Below are 25,368 nucleotides of genomic sequence, written 5' to 3' on the forward strand. Positions count from 1 at the left end.
GATGGATGGAGACAGAGACAGAGACCCAACCTGGAGCCCTGGACTGAGCTCCCAAGGTCCCAATGAGGAGCAGAAGGATGGAGAACATGAGCAAAGAAGTTGGGACCACAAGGGGTGCACCCACCCACTGAGACAGTGGAGCTGATCTACTGGGAGCTCACCAAGGCCAGCTGGACTGTGACTGAAAAAGTATGGGATAAAACTGGACTCTCTGAACATGGCGAACAAAGAGGGCTGATGAGACGCCAATGACAATGGCACGGGGTTTTGATCCTACTTAATGTGCTGGCTTTGTGGGAGCCTAGCCAGTTTGGATGTTCACCTTCCTAGATATGGACGGAGGGGGGAGGACCTAGGACTTACCACAGGGCAGGGAACCCTGACTGCTCTTTTACTGGAGAGGGTGGGGGAAAGGAGTGGGGGGAGGGGGAGAACGGTGGGAGGAGGGGGAGGGAAATGGGAGGCTGGGAGGAGGTGGAAACTTGTTTTTTATTTTTCTCCTTTTCTCAATAAAAAAAAAAGAATTTTACACTCCTTGTCCCCTGTCCCTTGCGGAGTTCGGAAGGGAGGTGCAAAGCACACACTGTGTGTAGCCCTGTTCCAGGTGCTGAGATCCCTCGACTGTGGCCACCACTCTGAGGCCGTGCAGCTGAGCGCTGTGTGATTGCACCATGAAACCAGGCCATCCTTGAACTCATAAAGATATTCCTGCCTCTGCCTCTTGGTACTGGTATTAAAGGTTAAGTACCTCCACACTCAACTTAAAATCAGCTTTCCAAATGGTTAATTAACAAATACAAGTTCTACACTTTTCAGGACTACAGAATGATGTTTTGATATATGTATGCACTGTGATATGATTTGATTAAACTTATCAGCACATCAATTGCTTCACATAGTCAACAATTGTGGTGAGAACATTTAAGATGCTCCAATCTGATGTTTGTAAACTATGACTATGCTATAGCACACAAAAAGGGAAAATTAAAGTTGCCTATAAAATTAAGGTTGCTACTTAGATGACCCTTGAAGAAATCTTTTTCCTAGATTATCTAGGTGGGTTAAGTATAATCATAAATTTGTGTTTTAGTGAAAGGAGACAGAGAGAGAGTGAAAATCGGTAAGATAAGAGAGACTCAGCTAGTTTTTCTTGTCCTTAAAGGAGAAAGAGTGGTGTTAACCAAAGAATTCAAGAAGTTTCTAGAGGCTTAAAAAGAGACATGGACATGGATTTTCTGAGCATTTATCCAACACCTTTATTTTATTTTATTTTATTTATTTTTGCTTCAAGCCAGATGACTATTTCATTTTGCATAGGCTCTCTCCAATTGCTTTTTATTGAGCTCTCCATTTTTCTTTGCTCCCCCCTGGCTCTCCCCTCCCCTTTAACCCTCTCCCAAGCTCCCCATGCTCCCAATTTACTCAGGAGATCTTGTCATTTTCTACTTCCCATGTATATTAGATCCATGCCTGTGTCTCTTAGGGTCCTCACTGTTGTCTGAGTTCTCTGAGATTGTGGATTGTAGGCTGTTTTTTTAATACTTTAAGTTTAAAAACCACTTATGAGTACATGTGATAATTATCTTTCTGGGTCTGGGTTACCTCACTCAAAATGATGTTTTCTAGCTCCATCCATTTGCCTACAAATTTCAAAATGTTATTTTTTTCTGCTGGGTAGTGCTCCACTGTGTAAATGTACCACATTTTCCTTATCCATTCACGGGCTGAGGGCCATTTAGGTTGTTTCCAGGTTCTGGCTATGACAAATAATGCTGCTATGAACATAGTTGAGCACATGTCCTTGTGGCATGATTGAGCATCCTTTGGATATATACCCAAAAGTGGTATTGCTGGGTCTTGAGGAAAGTTATTTCCTAACTTTCTGAGAAATAACCACACTGACATGCAAAGGGCTGTACCAGTTTGTACTCCCACCAGCAATGCAGAAGTGTTCCCTTTACCCCAAAACCTCTCCAGAATAAGTTGTCATCAGTGTTTTTGATCTTGGCCATTCTTACAGGTGTAAGGTGGAATCTCAGAGTTGTTTTGATTTGCATTTCTCTGAGGACTAAGGATGTTGAACATTTCCTTAAGTGTCTTTCAGCAATTTTAGATTCCTCTGTTGAGAGTTCTCTATTTAAGTCTGTACTCCATTTTTTTTATTAGATTATTTGTTCTTTCAATGACCAGTTTCTTGAGTTCTTTGTATATTTTGGAGATCAGACCTCTGTCTGATATGGGGTTAGTGAAGATCTTTTCCCATTTTGTAGGCTGCTGTTTTGTGTTGTTGACCACATCCTTTGCTTTACAGAAGCTTTTCAGTTTCAGGAAGTCCCATTTATTAATTGTTTCTTTCAGTGTTTTTGCTCCTGGGGTTATATTTAGGAAGTGGTCTCCTGTGCCAATATGCTGTGTGCTTCCCACTTTTTCTTCTATGAGGTTCAGTGTGGCTGGCTTTATGTTGAGGTCTTTGATCTATTTGGACTTGTTTGGGCATGGTGATAGATATGGGTCTATTTTCATTCTTCTACATGTTGATATCCAGTTATGCCAGCACCACCTGTTAAATATGCTTTCTTTTTTCCATTTGATAATTTTTTTTTGTCAAAAATCAGTTGTTTGAAGGTGTGTGGATTAATATCCATGTCTTCGATTCTGTTCTATTGGTTCTCCTGTCTGTTTTTATGCCAATACCAGGCTATTTTCAGTACTGTAGCTTTGTAGTAGAGTTTGAAGTCAGGGATTGTGATGCCTCCAGAAGTCCTTTTATTGTACAGGATTGTTTTGGCTATTCTGGGTTTTTTTTTTTTTCATATGAAGTTGAGTACTGTTCTTTCGAGGTCTGTGAAGAATTTTGCTGGGATTTTGATGGGCATTGTATTGAATCTCTAGATTGCTTTTGGTAAGATTGCCATTTTTACTATGTTAACTCTACCTACCCAAGATCATGGGAGATCTTTCCACTTTCTGGTGTCTTCTTCAATTTCTTTCTTCAAAGATTTAAAGTTCTTGTCATACAAGTCTTCCATATTTTTGGTCAGAGTTATTCCGAGATATCTTATGCTATTGGTGGCTATTGTGAAGGGTGATGTTTCTTTGATTTCTTCCTCAGCCCTTTTATCATCTGTGTACAGGAGCACTACTGATTTTTTTTTAGTTAATCTTGTATTCTGTTGCATTACTGAAAGTGTTTATGAATCGTAGAAGTTTCTTGGTAGAATTTTTGGTGTCACTAATGTAAACTATCATATCATCAGCAAACAGTGAGAGTTTGACATCTTCTTTTCCAATTTGTATCTCCTTGATCTACTTTTGGTGTCTTATTTCTCTAGCTAGGACTTCAAGAACTATATTGAATAGATACAGAAAGAGTGGACAACCTTGCCTTGTTCCTGATTTCAGTGGGATCACTGTGAGTTTCTCTCCATTTAGTTTGATGTTAGCTGTTGGCTTGCTGTATACTGCCTTTATTATGTTTAGGTATGTTCCTTGTATCCCTGCCCTCTCCAAGACCTTTATCATGATGGGATGTTGTATTTTGTCAGAAGCTTTTTCAGCATCTAATGAGATGATCATGTGGTTTTTATTTTCAGTTTGTTTATATGGTGGATTACGTTAACAGATTTTCATATGTTGAACCATCCATATCAAGCTGACTTGATCATGGATGATGGTTCTGATGTGTTCTTGGATTTGATTTGTCAGTCTTTATTTAGTATTTTTGCATCAATGTTCATGAGTGAGATTGATCTGTAATTCTCTTTCTTAGTAATGTCTTTCTGTGGTTTGGGTAGTAGGGTAATTATAGCTTCATAAAAAGAGTTTGCCAATGTTCCTTCTCTTTCTATTGTGTGAAATAACTTGAGGAGTATTGTTATTAGTTTTTCTTTGAAAATATTATAGAATTCTGAGCTGAAACCATCTGGTCCTGGGTTTTATTTTATTTTATTTTTTGGTTGGGAGACTTTTGATGACCGTTCCTATTTCTTCAGCAGTTATAGGTTTGTTTAATTTTCTTATCTGGTTTTGATTTAATTTTGGTAAGTGATATTTATCCAGAAAGTTGTCCATTCCTTTAAGTTTTCCAATTTGGTGGAGTACAGGTTTTCAAAATGTAACTCTGTATTTCCTCCATGTCTGTTGTGATGTCCCCCTTTTCATTTCTGATTTTGTTAATTTGGATATTCTTTCTCTGCCTTCTGGTTAGTTTGGATAAAGGTTTGTCTATTTTGTTAATTTTCTCGAACCAACTCTTTGTCTCGATTCTTTGTATTGTTTTCTTTGTTTCTATTTTGTTGGTTTCAGCTCTCAATTTGATTATTTTCTGCCATCTAGTTCTCTTGGATGAGTTTGTTTCTTTTTGTTCTAAAGTTTTAAAATGTTCTGTTATTTCACTAGTGTGGGATTTTCTAGTTTCTTTATGTAAGCATTTAGTGCTATGAACTTTCCTCTTAACAATGCTTTCATTGTGTCCCATAAATTTGGATATGTTGTGTGGTCCTTTTCATTGAATTTTGGGAAGTCTTTAACTTCTCCCTTTATTTCTTTCTTGACCCATTGATGACTCAGCTGAGCATTGTTTAATTTCCATGTGTTTGTGGGCTTTCTGTAATTAGTATTGCTGTTAATTTCTAATTTTAAAACATGGTGATCTAATAAGATACATGGGGTGGTTCCAATTCTTTTGTATTTGTTGAGGTTTGTTTTGTTACTGAGTATGTGGTCAATTTTTGGGAAGTTTCCATGAGGTGCTCAGAGGAAGGTATATTCTTTTATGTTTGGTTGGAATATTCTATAGATGTCTGTTAAGTCCATTTGAGTCATACTATCTGTTAGTTCCTTTACTTTTTCTTTTGGAGCCTGTCCTAGAGCTAGCTCTTTTAGACCATGCTGGCCTCAAACTCACAGAGATCCGCCTGCCTCTGCCTCCCGAGTGCTGGGATTTAAGGAGTGCACCACCACCGCCCGGCGTTCTCTTACTTCTCTGTTCATTTTTGTCTGACTGACCTGTCCAGTTGTGTGAGTGGAGTGTTGAAATCTCCCACTGTTATTGTGTGCGGTTTAATTTATGATTTAAGCTTTAGAAGCATTTCTTTTACGTAGCCCTTGTATTTGGGGCATAGATGTTGAAATTTCCTCTTGATGAATTTTTCCTGTGACTAATATGAAATGTCCTACTTTGTCTCTTTTGATTGACTTTAGCTTGACGTCTATTTTGTTAGATATTAGGATAGCTACATCCCCTTGTTTTTTAGGTCCATTTGATTGGAATTTTTTTTCAGACCTTTACTTTGAGGCGATATCTATCTTTGAGGTTGAGAACACCTTGATTTTACTGTTGGGAAGTGGTGGTTGATAGGCTTCATATTGCTCACTTGCATAGTTGTTGGCAGGGTTCAGTATTTCATTGTCTATTGGACTGAAGGACTTAGCTGCTTATTGGTTGTTGATTGCACAATCTCTGTTCCTTGTCACATGTTCCAGGGCAACTCAGAGCATTGTAAATGTCTTTAACCAGTAAGAAAAGAGAAAAGCCAATATGTTCATAGCCTAATCTTGCAAATTCTTTTTTCTCATTTATACCCAGACTTTGAAAAGTGTAATTGACAATTAAATGTTGCATGTTTTTATGGTGTGCAGAATATTTGATAAACATATGCATTGTTAAATGAGTTAAACAAATTAATACATCTCTCATTTCATACATCTAAGAGAGAACATTGAAGATGTTCTCAGTGACTTCAAACATCCAATCTCCTATTCTTACTTGTAGTCCGCATATTGTTCATCCCAAAAGTGGTTCCGTAGGTACTGTCCATTCTCAAGGAAAGAAAACTGCTTAAGGAGATAGTAGCCAGGGAGTTCATTTCTAACCCTACCAAACACAGGATCATTTCCATAAAGTGAGAAACCAAATGACTGTGATACTAGATAACAAACCCTTTTCATGTCATTCTCTGTGTGTGTATGTGTGTGTGTTTCACGTGTACATCTGTGCATACATGTGGAGAGTAGAGATTGATGTTTGGTGTCTTCCTCAATCACATTTTTTAAAGACAAAATCTCTCTGTAGGCCCTGGAGCTGGCTTAATTGGCTCTGTTGGCTGGGGAGAAAGCCCCAGAGATCCTCTTCTTTTGATCTCACTATCTCTAGCCCACACCATAGTGATTAAACCCAGGTTCTTATGCCTGCAGGGCAAGAGCTCTTCCCAGGGAGTCCTCCTTGGCCCCAACAAGTCTTTTCTAAGTCAGATGGTTTCTAAATCTTTTAAAATTATTCTCTCATGTGTTAGATTTCAGCCACAGTGTCCCCTCCCTCTACTCCTCCCAATGAGATGGAAAGAGCTCCCATGCTCACGGATTAGTAGAGTTAACAATAAAAATGACTGTCTTACCAAAAGCAATCTACAGATTCAATGAAATCCCCATCAAAATCCCTACACAGTTCTTTACATACCTTGAAACAACAACACTCAACTTCACATGGAGACACAAAAAAACCCAGGATAGCCAGAAGCCTCCTGTCCACTAAAGAACTTCCCCAGTTATCCGCATCTCTCATCTCCAGCTGTACTACAGAGCTATCGCAGTAAAAAAAGTGCATGGCTTCTAATTCGTTTAGGTTTGTAGCCAACCCAGTCAAGCTGTCAGATGACAGACTGTTAACAATATTATTTTATGAAAAATTTATTATATGACAATTTGACATAAAACTCTGAATGAATTGACAATAGCTTAATAAAACTATCTTACAGATAAAAACTATTTCTTCAAAAATATAATTGATGCTGACTCCTCTTTCTGAATATTATTGTGTATTCATCAGTGAATATAATTACTAATTGGAATAAAAGCCCCATTCATATCTTTAAGAAATACATTTTCAATAAAAATAAATTATGTCTGGTGACTATCAAAATTTGTATAGTATTTGTGTTTCTTTGAACATTTTCATATTACTTGAATGATAGCTAAATTCAAAAGAATAATTTTAACATTACCTTATGATTACTGAGAGTAAAACTTAAATTTTAGTTTATAGTTTGTCATAACAAATGACAAGGTAATCAAAAATAAGAGCCTCTAAATGTAATAAATGTGGTTATGTGTAATGCAAATAAAAATTCAAGGAAAAGGGTAATGGAAACTTTTTCCCTTTCAGAAGGAGTTAAACCATTGATTTTTAAACATGTGGTTGGTTATGCATAACAAGTAACTATGGCATTCTGATTCCATTAGAAATACTCAAATGAGGAATTGAAAAGTTTTATTTTAAATGTGAGTCTACCATATTCCATAATTTATGTCCTATATTACTGTTTAAACTTATATAAATGTTAAATCTCAACTCAAAAATTTAAGGGAAATATGTAGTTTTGTTTCTTCCGATTCATCAGTGAAATGAAAGTCTGAGGGCTCTTCAGCTGTAAAAGAAAAAATACTGAAATCATTCAATTTTTCAGAAAAGTGGATGGATCTTGGCGGCATAATCTTAAGACTGAGGGGACCAAATCTTTGGAAGATAAAATTAAAAAACAAAACAAAACCTCATGCTCTCTCATATGTGGATCCTAACTTACAGTGGTTTAACTATACAAATAAGGGGCTGCGAGAGTAAATCATTGACTCTAAAACTAGTTGGGAGTCCTTGAAAAGAAGACAAAAGAGGCTAAGAATGGGGAGTGGTCACGTGTGACATCAAAGTCAAAAGGAAGCTACTGGAATTGAAGTGCTCAGTGTTGCGTGGGAGATGAACAGAACAGAACAAGGAGGGAGAGAAACAACAAAAACGACTTTTGTTGACAATGCTATCAGAAAGCCTGATTCTCTGTAAACTAATAGAAAAGTGAAAAACAAAAGCAAGTGCCCTTCATGGGAGCTTGAACTGAGAGAGCTTCAATAGACTGTGGATGCGAATGTGCACAGACTGTGATGAGATTTGACTATGGTAGGCTGTGTTGGTGCGGTTACTTTAGGATGCAAAGACAGGAAGTTGTAGTGGTATTTCATTTATAGTTTAATAAAGCTTGCCTGAAGATCGAGAGTAAAACAGCTCCACTGGTCAGCCTTACAGACCAGGCAGTGGTGGCACACACCTTTAACCCCAGTAGCCACACTAGTTTGCCATAGAAACCAGGTGGTGCATGCCTTTAATCCCAATGGTGCACATCTTTAATCACAGCCCTAGAGAGGAATATGAAATGGGACAAGATAGCTTACAAACACAGTTTCATTCTGAGATTCCTGGAGGCAGGGTCGCCATTTTGGACTGAGGTAGAGCTAAGAACCAGTGGCTGGCTGTTTCGTTTTTCTGACCTTCTGGTTGAACCCCAATTTCTCTCTCTGAGTTTTTATTAATTGTGCTACAGGAGGTAGCAGCATGATGAGAAGAACCCTGCTATTGTGAAGTGAGCAAGAGTTTGAGGATTGAACAAGGGTTTGGAAGAAAGCTCTGCCACTTACTAGTTGTATGCTTTCAGACCAATAAACTTAAGTCTTTGAGTTCTGGTCTTCTCAACCATTAAAACTGTCGGAAATAGGTACTAAGCTAAAATGTTGTTAAAGTCAATGTAAAGTTCATATGCTACTTACTACCTTACTGGTATGAAGGAAGAGCTATTTCATGTGTTAGTTCTGAGCATAAAATACTGAAACAAACCTTGAGTTATCGCATATTTTGACATCCTAGAGAAGAGACCCTGCCAATCTTGGAAATACATCTGTGTATCTGGCATATTTCTTTAAATGAAGAAGGCATTCAATAAGTGTTTCTTCAAATGAACTGAATTGTATTTCCAAATGCAAAATTTTATTCCTAGACATCTTCAACATGGGAGAATATGAGGAGTTGTGAAGAAGGGTCAGTGGGTAAAGTACCTGTTGTACAAGCATGAGGACGCACACTTGGATTCCAGGACCTACATAAAATTGTATGATTTTTGCCTGTAATCCTAGTGCTGGATTTGTGGAGACAGGCGAGACTCTGGAGTCCAATGGTTGGTCAGTCTGGCAGACTTAATGAGCTACTGGTTGAACGAGTAACTTTGTCTCAAAAAATAGATGGAGAATGATCAAGGTCTACAGTTGACAGCAACCCCCTAATCTCCACATGTGCTTGTGCAGTTTGCATGCTCATGTGTACACACCCATGAACATACATATATATGTATATATATACATATATATATGTATATATATATATATATCATGTGAACACAAGGAAGAATGATGCTATGATTCCTGTGCATATTCAGTTACTTTGATATAATTTGGCTAGACACTCTGATATTTGGAAATCATTTGTCTTACTGTTTGTTTGCCCTAGTAATTCCTATGTGAGTACAGCTCTTTTGGGGGGTATGTGTTGTATTTTTATGTATGTCTCTGTGTGTGTCTGTTTATGTGTGTTTAGTTTGTTTGAAACAGTGTCTCTCTGTACCTCAGGCTGGCCTCAAACTCCTGATCCAGTACTTTATGCCTCCTGGGATTTGGTACATGTTTAAAAATATAAGCAGCTATGTCCTTTAAAAAGTAATTTGCTTAATGAAAAAGAGAGGTTATAAATTTGAAATAAGAGCAGGGAGGATTACACTGGAGGGTTTAGAGGGCAAAAAGGGAAGAGATAAATGATGTTATAATCTCAAAATTAAATAGAAAATGTAAAAAAGTAATTTGCTACAAGTCTATGGAGAAATATATTTGCTTTTGACAAAGAATGCAAATATGTGATGGGCCAAGTTCTAAGTCACAATCAACTTTTGTTGAGTTTAGGGGTCTTTCTGATGTTCCTTCTTGCAGCTGCTCCTCTCATAATTTCAGCTAAGCATTTTGGAGAAAAGATGACAGAACCCCATTCCTATCACTGTTGTCCCATCCCCTGAGCGCTCAGGCAGCCTCATGTTGGGAATTACCAAAGATGCTGGGAAGTGACGGAGAAGTTATTATAAATAATCTTTGAACTAGTTTTTTTCTTCTCATTCATTTATTGTATACCAATTCATACATGTCCACCGGGTCAATTTTCAGTTCCAGTATTGAACAAGTAGAATGTAGCAAGTAACTGGGCACACTACTTGGGGTTGTCGGGTAGCCCCTGAATTCTATACACCAGTAAAGAATAGATCATAATGGTATGAGCCACTGGTTAATAAAAAAGGTGAGTATTTACATACTGATTTTGTGAACAATGTGGTGTATAGATGCTGATTTCATTCTCAGCCTTGGTACAAATTGAGCGGCAGGACTATTAGAGATGTGACTATTGTCCTCACATTCATTTAAACCTTCCCTAACTATGCCAAGGAGTTTTTTCTTTGTCCAGGACAGGACTAGTCTTTAACCTTATATGGTAGACTAATTATATATTGAATCTCATCTTGTTTATTTCGTATGTCTGCTGGTCATGCCCACTCCTCTTTGCCTTCCTCCCTCAGACTCAACTCTGACTTTGGAACATTTTCAAAAATCAGTCACTCAACCGCATAGTGGTCCATCCCTTTCCAACTTCCCCAAACTTTTAGGACTGTTGTGCTATCATCATGTGGACTCCGTGATAATTTAATGGTGTGTTATAATCCGTTTGTGTGCCCTGCTTTGTCTTTGAGATCATGATCTCCTGCAGAGCAGGTCAGAGTTTCTATTCGCTTTCCCTTCTTTTGCTGTGTGGATCCAACATACTCTGACGCTAGAACATTCCCTCTGAGGTTACCGACTCACTCAGACTGGAAGCACATGGAGCTCGGTGGAATGAATGTATCTGCTCAATTTCACATTTCTCAATAAATACAAGCTCAAGGTGATTTTTCTTACAATCAAAACTATGGGGCCAGCTTCTTTCTGAGTTCTTGACAGTCTCAAGCACTCTCTCAGATCTCCTGCCAGCTTGCTTAGCAAAGTGGAAAAGTTCTAACATAATGCAGAGGGGAAAACAGCACAAACCCAGGGAGAGCAGAGCTAATAACAACCCCTAAAGCAAAAGGCTGTTCCCAGGAATCTTTGGCCTTAGGGACAACTCATCAGAGGGCTATTTTGGGATCCTTTGCACTAATTATCAATTGCTACCTTCATTTGAACAGATAACAATCTCTGTTTCCCCTTGATAGAGAAAGCTACAAAAATTACTGTGACATGCACACCCTAAAAAGAAATGAGAATATTCATTTGCTCTGCCATCTCAAGGGATGTCGATCTCACTTGGGATGCCCTTTTCTCCTGGTAGAATTTGGGATTTGTGTCTTAAGTATTGCCGTTCATCAGAATCATGTGGGCCAACTGTTAAAATGCAGATTTGTGGACCTTAGCAAAAGTTATACCTTGCATCCTATAGGGTAAAATGCAATTTAAGATAGTTTAAAGGTATTGTAATTTTAACTCTCTCTCCCTTTCTATACATGCTCTCTTTCTTTTCTTTTCTCCCTCTTTCTTTTCTTTCTTTCTGAGATGAAGTCTCTGTAGCCCAGGCTGGCCTGGAACATGAGGTGTAGCCTCGGCTGGTTTCACATTTACAGAAACCTTCCTGTCTCAAGTGGTGAGATTTCTAGCATGGTGGCCCATGCTGGATTTTCACTTTTGTTTTAATTCATTAAAAAAAATACTAGAATATTCAAAAATATGGTTCTCAGTTTCTTTCAAGCCCAGCCTCCCTCCCTTAACGTATCACATGTGTGTAGTAGTCTAGGAAGTGGTTGATTTCCTGTTCAACACTCAATCAGCCTGTCCTGTCTGAGGTTTCTAGGTGATTAGAATGAACTGTTCATTTTGAAACCTACTGGGGATTAGTTTAAACAGTTTATTGACTTCAAATAAAGTGCCTATACCCAGCTACAGAACATCAGGGGCAGAAAGCTTTCCAGCTATAACTCATTGCCTGCCTACAGCATCCTTCGCAATCTAGTACTGATGCCCTATGATAGCCTATTTTATCCTTTCAAACTACATGAGTGCTTATAACAATGGGTCTAACCCCATGAAACTGCCGGTTATCATGTTCCCCAGCTATGGTTACTAGGTTGTTTTGAGAGAGACTGTCTCAAAATATAACTCAGGATGACCTTGAACTCACCCTCCTCCTCATTTCACCTCCCTAGTGCTGGGGTTACATTTGTGTGCCATCATGACAAGAAAGGAGATTTGTTTTAAAAATTAATCTATTCTTTGAAAAACGAGTGTGTGTGTGTGTGTGTGTGTGTGTGTGTGTGTGCATGTGTGTGTAGTATGTTCTGGTCACATTCATCTCTCAGCCCCATCTTGTCCTCCTCTCACCTCCCACCACATCCTCACCCCACTTTTATGTCTTTTTTTATTATTAGTTTTGACTTTCTTTGGCTTTGTAAGCAAATGGATTTAACTAGAGCTACTTATGTGCACATGGGTGTGAAGTTATCCAGTGGAGCATGGATAACTCGCCAGTGGCTGTATCACCAAAGACAATGACTTCTTCTTCATTGGCTCTCACGTGCACTTGTGCGAAGAAGGAAGGGATGAGCAAATTTGCCACATGAACTCAGCCATGTCTCAACATCTACAAGAAGCTTGTTTACCGGTAAGATGAAGATAACATTGTCAAAGTCATATGCAAGCGTGTTTTACAAAGTGGACAGCACTGGATTAAGTATAAATGATTTGTGTATTATTGATGCCAGGGACTAAAACTGGGAACTGTATTCATTATTATCATGAAATCTAAAATTGAGGTAGATTTTCTTCTAGTTAGATAATTCCCCTAACATTGCTATTGAAAGACTTGTAATGAATATAAATCCATTTATCCATTTTTTAAGCTGGGCTAAAAAATTATAAATCAGAGATTGCTCAAAGCATTTTTCTATCAATTCAAAAATATATTTACTTATATATTTACTATTTATTTTATATCAATATTTTATATTATATTTACAAAAATACATATTTACTATATGTAGGTAGAACCTGTTTTTTTCTAGGCATCAGTGGAATATGAAGAAAACGTAAGCCATGATCCCTTTGATCTGCAAAGGTTGAAGAGACATGTATTTTGAAATCAGCCATGTAATTGGAAAACTGGCTACTTAGTATTTGTATATCTCACAAGCTAAGAATATTTGTCTTACACTTTAACATACTCAATAATCAAAGGTATAATATTTTGCCCCTTCAGATTTAAAGAAAAATGAAAAACTACTGGCACACAGCTATACCCATTAGTTTATGTATTGCCTTGGCTACTTTTGTCTTACGAGAAAAGAATTGAGTAGCTGAGACGGAATATATGGTCCACAAACTCTAAAATATTTACTAACTGGCCCTTTACGCGAAAGTTCTCTGCAATGCCTAATATTGTCGGTTTGATAGAATATAGAGTTACCTAGGACACCAGTCTCTTGTTATGTCTGTAAAGGAATTTCTAGATTAGGTTAAGACGCAAAGACACAACTTCATATTAGAAACACCACTTCTTGGGCTGGGGTTCTAGACTAAAAGGCAAAAGTGATCCTTTTCTTCTTATGGACTGTAGATACAATGTGACTAGCTACCTTAAGTCCCTGTCTCCATGATGGATCCCAAATAAATACTTCCTTAACTTATTTTTTTTCAGATGTGGTGGTTTGAAAGAAAATGGCCCCCAAAGGGAGTGGTATTATTAGAAGGTGTGGCCTTGTTGAAGTAGGTGTGGCCTTGTTGGAGGAAGTGTGTCACTGTGGGGGTGGCCTTTGAAGTCTCTTTTGTTCAAGCTTTGCTCAGTGGGACACTCATTCTACTTCCTATTGCCTGCAAGATGTAAGACTCTCAAGTACTTCTTGAGCACCATCTCTGCCTGCATGCTGCCATGCTCTACTGTGATAACGGACTGAACTTGTGAACTGTAAGTCAGACGCGATGAACTGTTTTCCTGTTGCCATGGACATGGTGTCTCTTCACAGCAATAGAAACCAGGTATTTTGTCAAAAAAAATATGACAAGTAATTAATAAAGTCACTAGCCCCTGGCTAGAGGATAATACGATGAGTTTTGATCAGCTTTGTCTAAAATGTTCTGTGCTTCAAAATAGTTGGCTTCAGGCAGGGAACCCTGACTGCTCTTTAGACCAAAGAGGGGAGGGAGGGGGAGGAGAAGAGGGGAGGGAAGGGAGAGGAGGAGAGGAGGTGGAAATTATTAATAAAAAAAAATTCGGCTTCACTGTGTACGAAAAGCACAGTGAATTCGTTTACTCATGTTCCAGATACATTTACATTCTTTTAAATTTATTTTTATGTGTACTTGGGAGTTTTTCCTACTATGTATGTCTATACACCATCTGAATGCCTGGTGCCTATGGAGGCTAGACAAGGATGTCAGAAGCCCGGAGACTGGAGTTATAAATGCTTGTGAGCTGTCATGTGGGTGCTGGGAATTGAACCCAGGTGCTGTAGGAATTCCTACTGCCAGTAGCCTTTAAGTTACCTACCCACTTGGGCGGGGCCTCTTCTACTATTTATACAGATGTAAAGTGTGCATCCGCCCTCTTTTCCCACTGCAGGATTAAGTTGCTGTTCTCCTTTCCAGCAGAGGATTGTGATTTGCGAGTCTACCCCTAAATACATAGCCCTCTATTATTCTCAATTCTCAGCTAGTGTGGGGTTTCTTTTAAGCGTCCTTCTTCACCCAGGTCCTCTGGAAAAGCAGTCAGTGTTCTTAACTGCTAAGCTGTCTCTCCAGTCCTCAAACACATTTAAAAATGAGAGCCTACAATATTTTAGAACATGCGTCCTGGTTAGAATGGAGACCCTCTGCCTTAAAAATATCTCTACGTCAATTTGTTTGCCTGTACGAAATGTGTGAAAGAGCTTGTATGAGCAAAACCCCATGGCATTATCTCTTAGAAGATCTACCAGGAAGTCCTCTTTAGATCCAGGCCATGGACACTGGATGGAGGGAACCGAGAGTGTTTAAAACCCTTTAATTAAGTCTTGTTTAATAAGTGTTGATTCCTTAATGAGTGAAGAAGCCTACAATGCTTTCTTTTCTGCCACTCTTGGAGATTTCTGATGTGCCACTATTATTAAAAGAGCCTTTGAGATAACTATGCATCTCATCCTCTTTATTACCCAGGGAAAAGTGAAAAGGAGAGCAAAAGACAGCCAAACTTTGTGATGCAAACAAAGAGATAAAGGAAGAGGAAGGGCTGGGAATGGAGAGGAGAGGAGAGGAGAGGAGAGGAGAGGAGAGGAGAGGAGAGAGAGGTGTTATTCTTTTCTTATTTTATCATGATATTTCCCTTGTCACTCTTTAAAAGAGCAGATTTATCTTGTGCTATGCTCAGTTGATGTCCCTGGGAGGCCTGCTTTTTTTTGGCGGGGGAGGAGGGAACAAGGAATAGAGTGGATCTGGTGGAGAGAGGAGATGAAGGGGAGAGGCTGGGAGGAGAAGAGGGAGGGGAAGCTGTGGTCAGGATATATTATATTGAGAGAAGAATAAATAAAAATAATAAACCAAATCCAGCAGCTTAACCATAACAATTGAGGTAAGATAAATCTGCGACATCTCAAGTACAAGGCAGACAACATCCCTGATGTTCCTTTGGGTATTTTTACTTCTGTGTTGTTAACACTCCCTGCCCACTTAACTGCCTGTATTGGGGAAGGCTATGCCACTGGGCTCTGGTGATCACAGGAAGAGAAAGGCTTTTCCCCCCCAAGACAATGTTTCTTTTTGTAGCTTTGGTTGTCCTGAAACTCACTCTGTAGATCAGGCTGGCCTCAAATTCAGAGATCCCCCTGCCTCTGCTTCCTGAGTGCTGGGATTAAAGACATACACCACCACCAACTTGGCCTGAGAAAGGCTTTCTTATTGGTAACTCAGAACTGAACATTTTATATTTTCTAAACCTGTTTTAAAGTGTGTGTGTGTTCATGTCCACGGAGGCCAGAAGAGGGCATCATATCCCCGGAAGCTAGAGTCGCAGGCATGAGGATCCCCCATTTTGGATCCTCGGCAAAAGCAGTGATTCTCCCAGAGCTGCTGATCCTTGGCCAATACCATATTTAGTTTCGAAATCCCAAACAGACACTGGATTTGTGGCCACACAACTGCAACCCGAGCACATGGGTGACGTGGGCAGGAGGATGAAAAGTTCAAGGCCTGTCTGTGGAAGCAACACTGTGAGTTCCTATCTTAAACACTGAAAGAGAAAGCGAGCAGCCAAAAAAACAAAAACCCTCAGGCCAATCAGAAATAAAAGAATATTTGTATCATTTGTTGTTCTAGTCAAAAGATGCTTGGCACCCAAAACAAGGACTGTGAGAGTAGGCAAAAATCTATGAAGAACCACACTCTTTGGTAAGGACCTCTGGGCCATGGGCACTTGAACTGTCTACCAATGTAATTTTTAACTTATGACTAGAACACCCTGAGACCAATGTCCAGGGAGATGCGCTTTTTTTTTCTTAATTTCAGCCTGGAACTCATCTGAAATGCCTACTACCAGTTGCTGTCTTCCATGGAGGCTGCTGGCATCTTTGGCTCGGGAACTGGTAATATTTCCGGTGTCTCCAATCACTTTTTTCTTGCTCTTGTCTCTCCCCATGCTTCTTCAGGCACTTAGGGAGAGGCATTGGGACTAACTGGTGACTGGCATAAGCAGTCCTATTTCTGTTAGGTGGATCCAAGATGAAATTTTTATGAGAATTATTTCTGCTACTGATGAACACCCAGGACAGGCAACCTGTTGGGTAACGGAGAAGCAGCCTGAGTGTCTACCCTGTTAGGTTGCCTTTAAATAGCAAGAAAGAAAATGATGGCTGTTTGTGTATTCTTCCCATTCCTCCTTGCCCCTCTGTCAGTCACTAAAATTCTTATCATGCAGCAGCAAGCACCACAGGCTACACTTACAGTTGGAAACAGTTTGGTGCACAACAGGATCCTGCTACCCTGTACTGTGAGAAATTCAAGGTGAATTGTTCTGGTCCTCAGCAGATACCCACCCTCCCAATGGCTAGCAGACAAAATCTGAGGCCAGGCAGCAATAGGACGAAGAAAATGTTGTTCCTAAGTTAGACCACCAGGGGGAGATCCAAACCAAGCCCAGGCAGAGACCGGCGGTCTGGGCAGATAACAGTGACCGCTGACTCTATGAACTTTGCTGAGAGTGCCTCAATCTCCAGTCCTGGAACACCAGGTTTGACGGTTCATTTACTAGTGTGGGTATAATTTCCAGAGACGTTTTAGGCATGCAAGATCTGTTTGGGAAAGAGGGCTGAGGTGTCTCAAGGCAGGATGTGCGAGATAATGAGTCCTTGTCATGAGTTTGGTGGCCTGCTTATTCTCTGTGGCTATGGGCTTTGTTTTTTTTTTTTTTGACAGAGTATGATTTTTTTTTTTAAGACAAAGTATCACTATGCAGCCTTGGTTGGTTCGGAACTTGCTGTGTTTACCAGGCTGACACTGATCACTAAAATCTGGCTGCCTCTGCGGCCTGAGGGCTGGGATTAAAGGTGTGAGCCACAGACTGGGGAGGCGCAGTTACTACAGGACCAGCAGCACTTCTTGTTTTTTTCAGAGGACCCCCGTTCTACTCTGGCTGTTAATAACTGTCTGTAACTCCAGTAACTTCTTTTCTAGTCCTTGAGGGCACCTAGAGTGCATATACTGCACATATATGTATATAGAACCAAACCCATACACATAAAACCAAAAGACTGTGTCTTAAGAAAGTAAACATGAGATTCACCTTAGCGGGCCATATGTCTGGCAGAAATAAGGGCAGAGTAGAGGGGAAAGAACTTGCTTGACATCTGGTGGCCACCTTAAAGGAGAAGAAGAAAGCTGGAGGTGGAGGCATGGTGCTGAGCATACAGGTGTATCAAAGACGACACTGTTTGCGGAAACAAGCAAGTCCCCCTACAGGATCCCTTTGATTAGAAGCCAGCAAGCCAGCCAAGGGAAAGGAGGGCTGAGCTTAGATAGAAGCTGAATATCCTGTGTGCATCAGGGCCTTTGATCAGGATGTAGGCCAAAAGGAGGAGGTATGATATTGTTAATTTGGATCAGGAGGCCTTACAGTGAATTTGTCCTTGGCTATTAAAACAAAACAAAACAAAAAGACAGAAACTAAAGGCAAGAAATAACAAATGCTGTTGTGAAGAAAAACATGAATTCCCTTGCACTGTTGATAGGGATGAAAATTAGCATAGCCATTATGGAGAACAATATGGAGGCTCCTCAACAAAAGAGAAATGGAATTCATAATATCCAGCTGTCTTACTTTTGGACATATATGCAAAGGAAATAAAATCAGCATACCAAAGGGATATCTACATCCAGATGTTGATTGTGGCATTATCACAATAGCTAAAATACAGAATCAACCTAGGTGCCTATCAACACATGAATGGGTAAAGAAAATGTGGTGAATGTGCACAATGGAGTATTATTCTGCAACCAAGAAAATGAAAACCTTTTATTTTGCAACAAAATGAATGGAAATGTGGGACATTATGTTAGGTGAACTAAGCCAGATGCAGAAATGCAAGTAGAACATATCCTCTTTCACAAGTGCATGCTTTTAAAGAAAGGGTGACCCAAATGCAGAATAGTGATTGCTGGAGATGGAGGAAGGGTAGCTTAGATAGAGAGGCTGGATTTGTATAGTGTATGCCATGCCATGAAATATTATCTGAAACTCACTAATGTGTATAACTTAAGCACGCTAATCAGAAAGGAAACAGAGTATTCCTCCTTAGACAAGTCACTTCAGTCTCTTTTCCTCAGTTTCCCCATTTACAAAGTGAAATTAATAACAACACTTCATAAAATGAGTGTGATGATTTAATGAGATAACATGCACTGAATACATTTATATAATGTGTGGCCCATGGGTGAATGGTGAACACGACTATAATTACAGAGATAAAAGTATGACCATATGACCATATTTATTAAATGGTAGCTACTGAATTTTGACATCTTAGAAAAACTCTATTCTCTTAGCTTTGGCTAAGGATGAAAAAATGGGACTTGGCAGGTCAGGCAGTTAGCTCAGGGTTCTGGGTAGAGTCTCTGTACATAGCAGTAATAGAAAAAGTAAGTTTTGATGAAAATAGATTACTAACAGCTATTTACACATTCCACATTACCCAAGGGCGGGAACACTTTCTATGTATTTGATGGATGGGCATATCTTCTTTCTCCTTCATGAATGTGATAGTCCTGGATCAGGTCTCTCAGTGTGGTTTGGTATCATAGAAAAGCAGAAAATGGGGTGAGAAAGAGTCAGTTTCTGGATTGCTATGCACTCCCTAATGCATCTTGAACCGAACAAGTCCTTCACTTGGAAAGGGAGTCCACTGCTACTTAATTTCAGCCCAGCTTTCAGAGTTTGAACTCTTTGGTGGGACTGATGGCCAGGGGGCGGGGTTATATTGTCTTCTGCTCTCTGGAAATACAAATAGAGCCATTTATTTCGTCCCCAGAAAGTCCACTGGTAGTTGTTATTTTATATGGAGGCTGGTGATATCTTTGACTTGGGAGTTGCTGCCCAGACCTGAGCCCTTTACAAAATCATAATTTTTTGTGCTTCTAATCACGTTTTCTTGTTGGTATCCCTTCTGACTCTTCCTCAGGCACACGCATTGCCCTCATGAAACCTTTCATTGCTTACTTGATCTCAGGAAGAGACAGGACCTATACCTTTAAACTGTCATTAGGTAACTAACAGCTCAAATCACATTTGTTTCAGAACTGGGAAGAAAATGTTAAAGGAAGAAATACATGGGCCACATGGCAAAACCTGACTCTGAGTGCTGGCATTTTATGATAAGTTTATGTATGTTTTTCTTATTTGTACATTTTTTCCTTGTTTAGATTCAACTGACTATTAAAATAGCCACTTCCTCAGTATCTTAATCCTTCATGAAGCACTGATAAAGAGCACAACTTTTCCTGGGTTAGCTGTGGCTCTTAACCTCTGAACTAGAATAAACACGGAATAATTTTCTAGTGATATTTGCTGACAGCCACATTCCTACCAAGGCTGAGGCAGCTTGTGGTACCCATTAAAGGAGAAGATAAGTGTCTCCAGTGGTTTCTCTTCCTAAAGTCTTTATCCCTATAACAGAGGCCTTCTAAAGGGACAGTTCTAAAGTAGAGATTTCTTTTTCCAAGACAGGGTTTCTGTGTATCCCTTGATGTGCTGGAACTCGCTCTGTAGACCAGGCTGACCCTGAACTCACAGAGATCCTCTTGTTTCTACCTCCTGAGTACTGGGATTAAAAGTGTGGGCCACCATCACCTGGCTGAAGTAGAAATATTACAAATGAAATGAAATGTATTTTCTATTCTTTACTCCTTGGAAAAACTTGGGTATTTGTGCCATCAGTTTGCCCAATATTAACACCCAATTGGATTCATTTCCAATCCAATGCTGTAAATATACAAACAGGAAATTCCAGAGCAGCAGGGAGGATTCAGCCTGGTTTGCTTCGACTGCAGATGTGTGAGATGATGTAGGCCCCATTCAGGCCACCTACTCAGGCCCTTAGTGACAGGAATCAAGGTATTTTGTTCAGGTGCGGAAGTAGGGAGTATTAAAACTCAACCTGCTACCAGCAGGTGGTGACGAAAAGCTAGAGTTGATGATTCTTATTCTTGCTAGAAAATGTCACCCCGCTCAGTGGGGCACCCTGAAACCCTGTATTAGATGACAAGAAAATTTTAACTTTTTTTCTGTCACTAGGATTAATTAACTGCTAGATACTAAGTGAGATAACTACAACTGCCTTTGCAGGCAGAAAAAGAAACCTTTTAGATCCCATGTGTGTCTTATCCCTGGTAGAGAACAGACTAGGTGTGAGCATAAGTCATCTCTAAGTTCTTCCTCTAGTTGGATTTGAATGAAGGTGGACTTGGAGGGGAGAAAGGGAAAAAGGGAGAATAGGAGAGAGAGAGAGAGAGAGAGACTATGAGAGGCAAGAAATGAAGCTGAACTATATTGTATTGTTCTGTTTCCTGACACCAATGGGATTGAATTTCAGAGCTAGGACGGACCTTGCTGTGCTATCCTGATTTGTAAACATAGGCTCACAGCGCTGGCAATGGTATTACTCACCACCAATGCAACACATCACTTTTGAGATGAAGAATCAGAGGTCTAAGAAGGGGAAATAAGGTACCCAAGCTGACTTGATGATAAAAGACAGCCCCAAGACTACAGTCCTTGGTTTTTAATTTTTTCTACTATACTCCCATTTCCCTTATAGTTAGTCATTTAAGCATCTATGACCTAAAGTACCCTCGCAGACAATTTTACACCTTAAAAAAAATCCCCAATGGCAAAAATTCTACAAATTCACCTTTGTGTCACCGTGAGAAAGTATAGGAGAAAAATCAAATTATAAAGAGAAAGATTTATTGTGGCTCATGACTTCAGTCAATGGTTGCTTTCAGCTGGTGGCAGACCAGCACAGCAGGGCAGGTGACCATGACAGCAAGAGAGCAAGGAGGAAGAGAAAGGGGGTAGCATCCTATAATCCTTTCCAAGAGTATACTTCCCAATGACCTAACTTCCCATTAAACCCCACTTACTAAAGGCTCTATTACCTCCCAATAGCACTAAAACTTAAGCAATGCAAGATTCAAAATGTCATGGTGCATGCCTACAACCACAGTACTCCAGAGGTTGAGGCAAGAGGACTGGGAATTAGAGACCAGCCTGGTCTATACAATGACACCTGTCATAAAAACAATAAGCTCAATCGAAGAAGATTGATCTGACGGTAGAGTACACTTACTCATCTCTACTTTAACAAGAAATAGCTCCTCTTATTAACTGATTATTATAGTGCACTTCTGTAATTTCAGGACCTGAGATATGGAGGAGTTCAGGGTCATTCTCAGCTACACAGTGAGTTTAATGCAACTTTAAACATTATGAGACATTGTATCAAAAACAAAATGGCCCCTAGTCTTCCTAGAAGGTCATCTTCCCAAACTCCAAATCTGGGGAGGATGTTTGCAATGTTATTAACAGATTAACTGGATTTACCCAGAATATAAGTGAAGTGCAAAACTGAGTAGCCCACTGTAATATATCCCCTGAGGTTTCCTTACCAAGACAAAAAATTGTCTCAAATATGTTAAAACATTTTAAACAGATAGCAAGAAAGTCATCAAATCCAGTAACGCAATCTATACTACTGACTTTCTGTAGACTAAGACTGCAAACAGCATTGTTCTAGAAAGAAGGCAGATGAATAATTGACTAATGTATATTCATTGAGGCGATCAGACTGTTTCATTGAGCTTGCAATGGGCGCCACATCACTGTGCCTTCTCTAGAAACCCAAGGAATCCCCATGGTAAAACAATTACTCACGGCAATAAGCTGGTAGGAGTTATTCATCATGGCAATGAGCATGTTCAGCAGCACTACCAGAGAGATCACATTGTATGTTCCAAACATAGTAGCTCCCACAAACTCGGTGAACTCGTGCCTGGCCTTCACATTAGTGACATAGAGATTTAAAAGGCCAAATACAGACCAGAAGAGTGACTGGAGGGTTTCAAAGAGCCTGAAAGAGATGTGAGAACAAAGTAGTTCTATGAATAATGTGAGTAAAAGAGGGAACATGAGGTATTCTATGCGGGAAGTCAGATTTGGGGCAGGTGACTGGCATGCTCTTGCATATTAGTCTCTTTGTTACCATAACAGTGTAGCCAGGACATTGCATTTGAACACTTTGTTCTTCTTTCTGGGATATTATCTGTCCCCTCTCAGTGTACTGGCAACCTAAAAATGCTCAGAGTTTATTCCACGGGCCACTTCCTCTTCTAACCACCTTTCCCACCTTCAGACCATGTTATTGACTGCTTTCCTAATTATTTGGGGTCAGCACATTCAGAGTGAAAGAGTATGGAGCTTTACAAGTTGGAGGTGGTGGGGCTGGAAAGATGGCTCAATGGTTAAGAGCACTTGCTGCTTTTCTAGAGGACCCACATTCAGTTCCTAGGGCCAGACCATGACTGCCTGTAACTCTAGTTCCAGGAAGTCTGTCTCTGGCTTCTGTAGGCACCTGCACTCATAGGTCTACACTGACATAAGGACACACACATCACTACGTGTAATTAAAAATGATAAAAAACTTTTAAAGTAAAGCTATGTTGAGCTATACTGCACTAGGTTGAAATCTCAGTTGGCTCTTGCTTTCTCTCACTCATTGAGTAAGTACATGAGGGCAAGTTGTCTTCCCCCTCTATTTTTTTTTTGGTCCTGGGGATGAAATGTAGGGCTCTACATATGCTAAATATGATCTCTACCGCTGAGTTTTACCCCAAACAAAACCTGCCACTTTATGGTTCTTATGGGGCTCAGTTGGTACTAAGCTCAGTGGAAGAGCTTGATGAATCTCAAAATAATAAGTTATATATTTTAATGGTATACACATTAAGTATTCTTAAGATCTCTCTATAGAAGCAGTTTTTACATGTTCTTTTAAAAAATCTTCACAAGGTCTTCTGGCTCACTTGAACTTCCTGTACAAAGTGGGCTCAAACTCAATGAGATTTGCCTGCCTCGTCCTCCTGATTGCTAGGATTAAAGGCCTATACCATCACATCCTGGCATGTTTTCCATTTTTATGACTACATTATCATGACTCATAAAACTTTACTGTAAAAAACCGTAGCTTTTATAATAGAATATTGGTTACTAATCTATAAAGTGATGTGGCACTGCAAATAAAGGGGAAAAACAGGTGATGGGGACCTTAAGGACAAACCCTAAAGAAGGTTTTTTATATGATAACTAGAGGATTTCAAAATCTGTGGAGGAAATATCAACTTTTTAATAAATAAGAAACCAATATATTAAAACTCTTTATTGTTATTGATGATGTTACATTCAGAGATTGATTGGCTCAAGGACACTCAGCTAGCAAGTCCTGAGCCAGAATTCAAGGGCAGGTCTTCATGACCTTGCCAAGCCATTACATCAGTCTCTATTAGATGGCTTTGCAAATTATTGCTTCCTGTTTTAGTCTCCATACCCAAATGTGGAACTTTGCAGATATATTTTTGGCACCTGGGGTTTCATCTCTCTTGAATTCAGAAATCTGCCTACAGCAATACAGTGCAGTTAGCTCACGGGGGGCACATAAGTCATTTCCCAAGTCCAAAGAATTGTAGAACATAAGAAACACGAATCTAAGAATGAATACACTTTTTTCAGTTTGCTCAAAGCATATGGTTCTTCATTTGCAAGGTGGAGTCAGGAGTATCGGGAGTATCAGGTGTTCAGTGTTATCCACGACTCCATAGGGATTTGGAGGCAGCATGATCTATGCGAGATGGTCCCAAATTGGAAATAGGAAAGTTACACTCATAGTTCTTCATCTTCTTTTTTTTTTTTCATTACTGAAGATGGAACCAAGGCCTTGCACATGCATGTAAATGCTTTCCCACTAAACTATACCTCAAACCCAGGAATTTGTTTTCTTTTAAAAAAAGATCTTATCTCTTTGGGTTGTTTTAGTGCATCTGTAATGTACATATAATAATTATTCTAATTTGTGGGATAAAGTTTTGATCCAGGTGGATTCTGTGTGGTGACCACGTCAGGTTAATCACCATCTTTACTGTCTCTAGCATCTGTCATTTCTTTGCGGTGAAACATTAAAATCCACTCTTTTAGCCAGTTTGGAATATACATTAGCTTTATCTAGAGTCACCCTACCGAGAACAAGGACCCCAGGACATTTTGCTCCTATTTTAGTGCACCATTGTTCCCATTGACCAAGCTTTCCCCTCTCTCCCTCCTCCCTCCTTCTCTTCCCAATCTTTGAGAGGTGCCATTCTGTTCTAGTACTATACTTCTAGAAGCTTACATTTATCCCCATTTCAAAGCTTACATTTTGTTTGATGCAAGTAAATATGAAATGATGAGGCATTTGAGAATCAATAGTAAGATGGGAGTCTATAGTTCACGGGCCAGGACATGAGAAGCAAAAAAATATGGCAAATGCTGGGATTACAGATCTATGCCACTGTCCTGACTCATGCAATGCTGGGGGTAAAGAACCTAGGGCTTTATGCAAACTAGGCACACACTCTGCCATCTGAGCCTCATTCTTACCACCTCTTCTGAATTTCCAGGAGACTGGAAGTCAGAACTAAGCAACATGATGCATCCCACAGGCCATCAGAAGACTAAAATTATAGAGAAGATACGGGGCGCAGAAATCTAGTTCTGCTAAGAGGACACAGCACAAGTGATTTTTACACATTAGAAGCTAGGACCACGAGGACACCAGTAATGGAGCAAAAATTTAGCAGAGCAGTTAGATGCTATAAGTTAAGGTATCTAGGGCTCAGAAAAAAGGAAAATAACTATGATACATAGAAATTACATCCTGAAGCATCAGA

General features: G+C 39.6%; 1 protein-coding gene across 1 annotated transcript in view; it reads right to left on the reverse strand.

Annotated features, from left to right (window-relative positions):
- Positions 1 to 25,368, reverse strand: part of LOC121437522 (short transient receptor potential channel 5-like) — a 146,404-nt gene that overhangs the window by 15,962 nt on the left and 105,074 nt on the right. Inside the window, exon 6 of the mRNA XM_041637388.1 lies at positions 22,325 to 22,520. Within this exon, the coding sequence (XP_041493322.1) occupies positions 22,325 to 22,520 (196 nt within the window). The remainder of the gene's footprint in view (positions 1 to 22,324; positions 22,521 to 25,368) is intronic.

The sequence above is a fragment of the Microtus oregoni genome, unplaced genomic scaffold (genome assembly GCF_018167655.1).
Source record: "Microtus oregoni isolate MIOR12 unplaced genomic scaffold, Mior012 000052F_ref0000163, whole genome shotgun sequence".
NCBI classification, from domain to species: Eukaryota; Metazoa; Chordata; class Mammalia; order Rodentia; family Cricetidae; genus Microtus; species Microtus oregoni.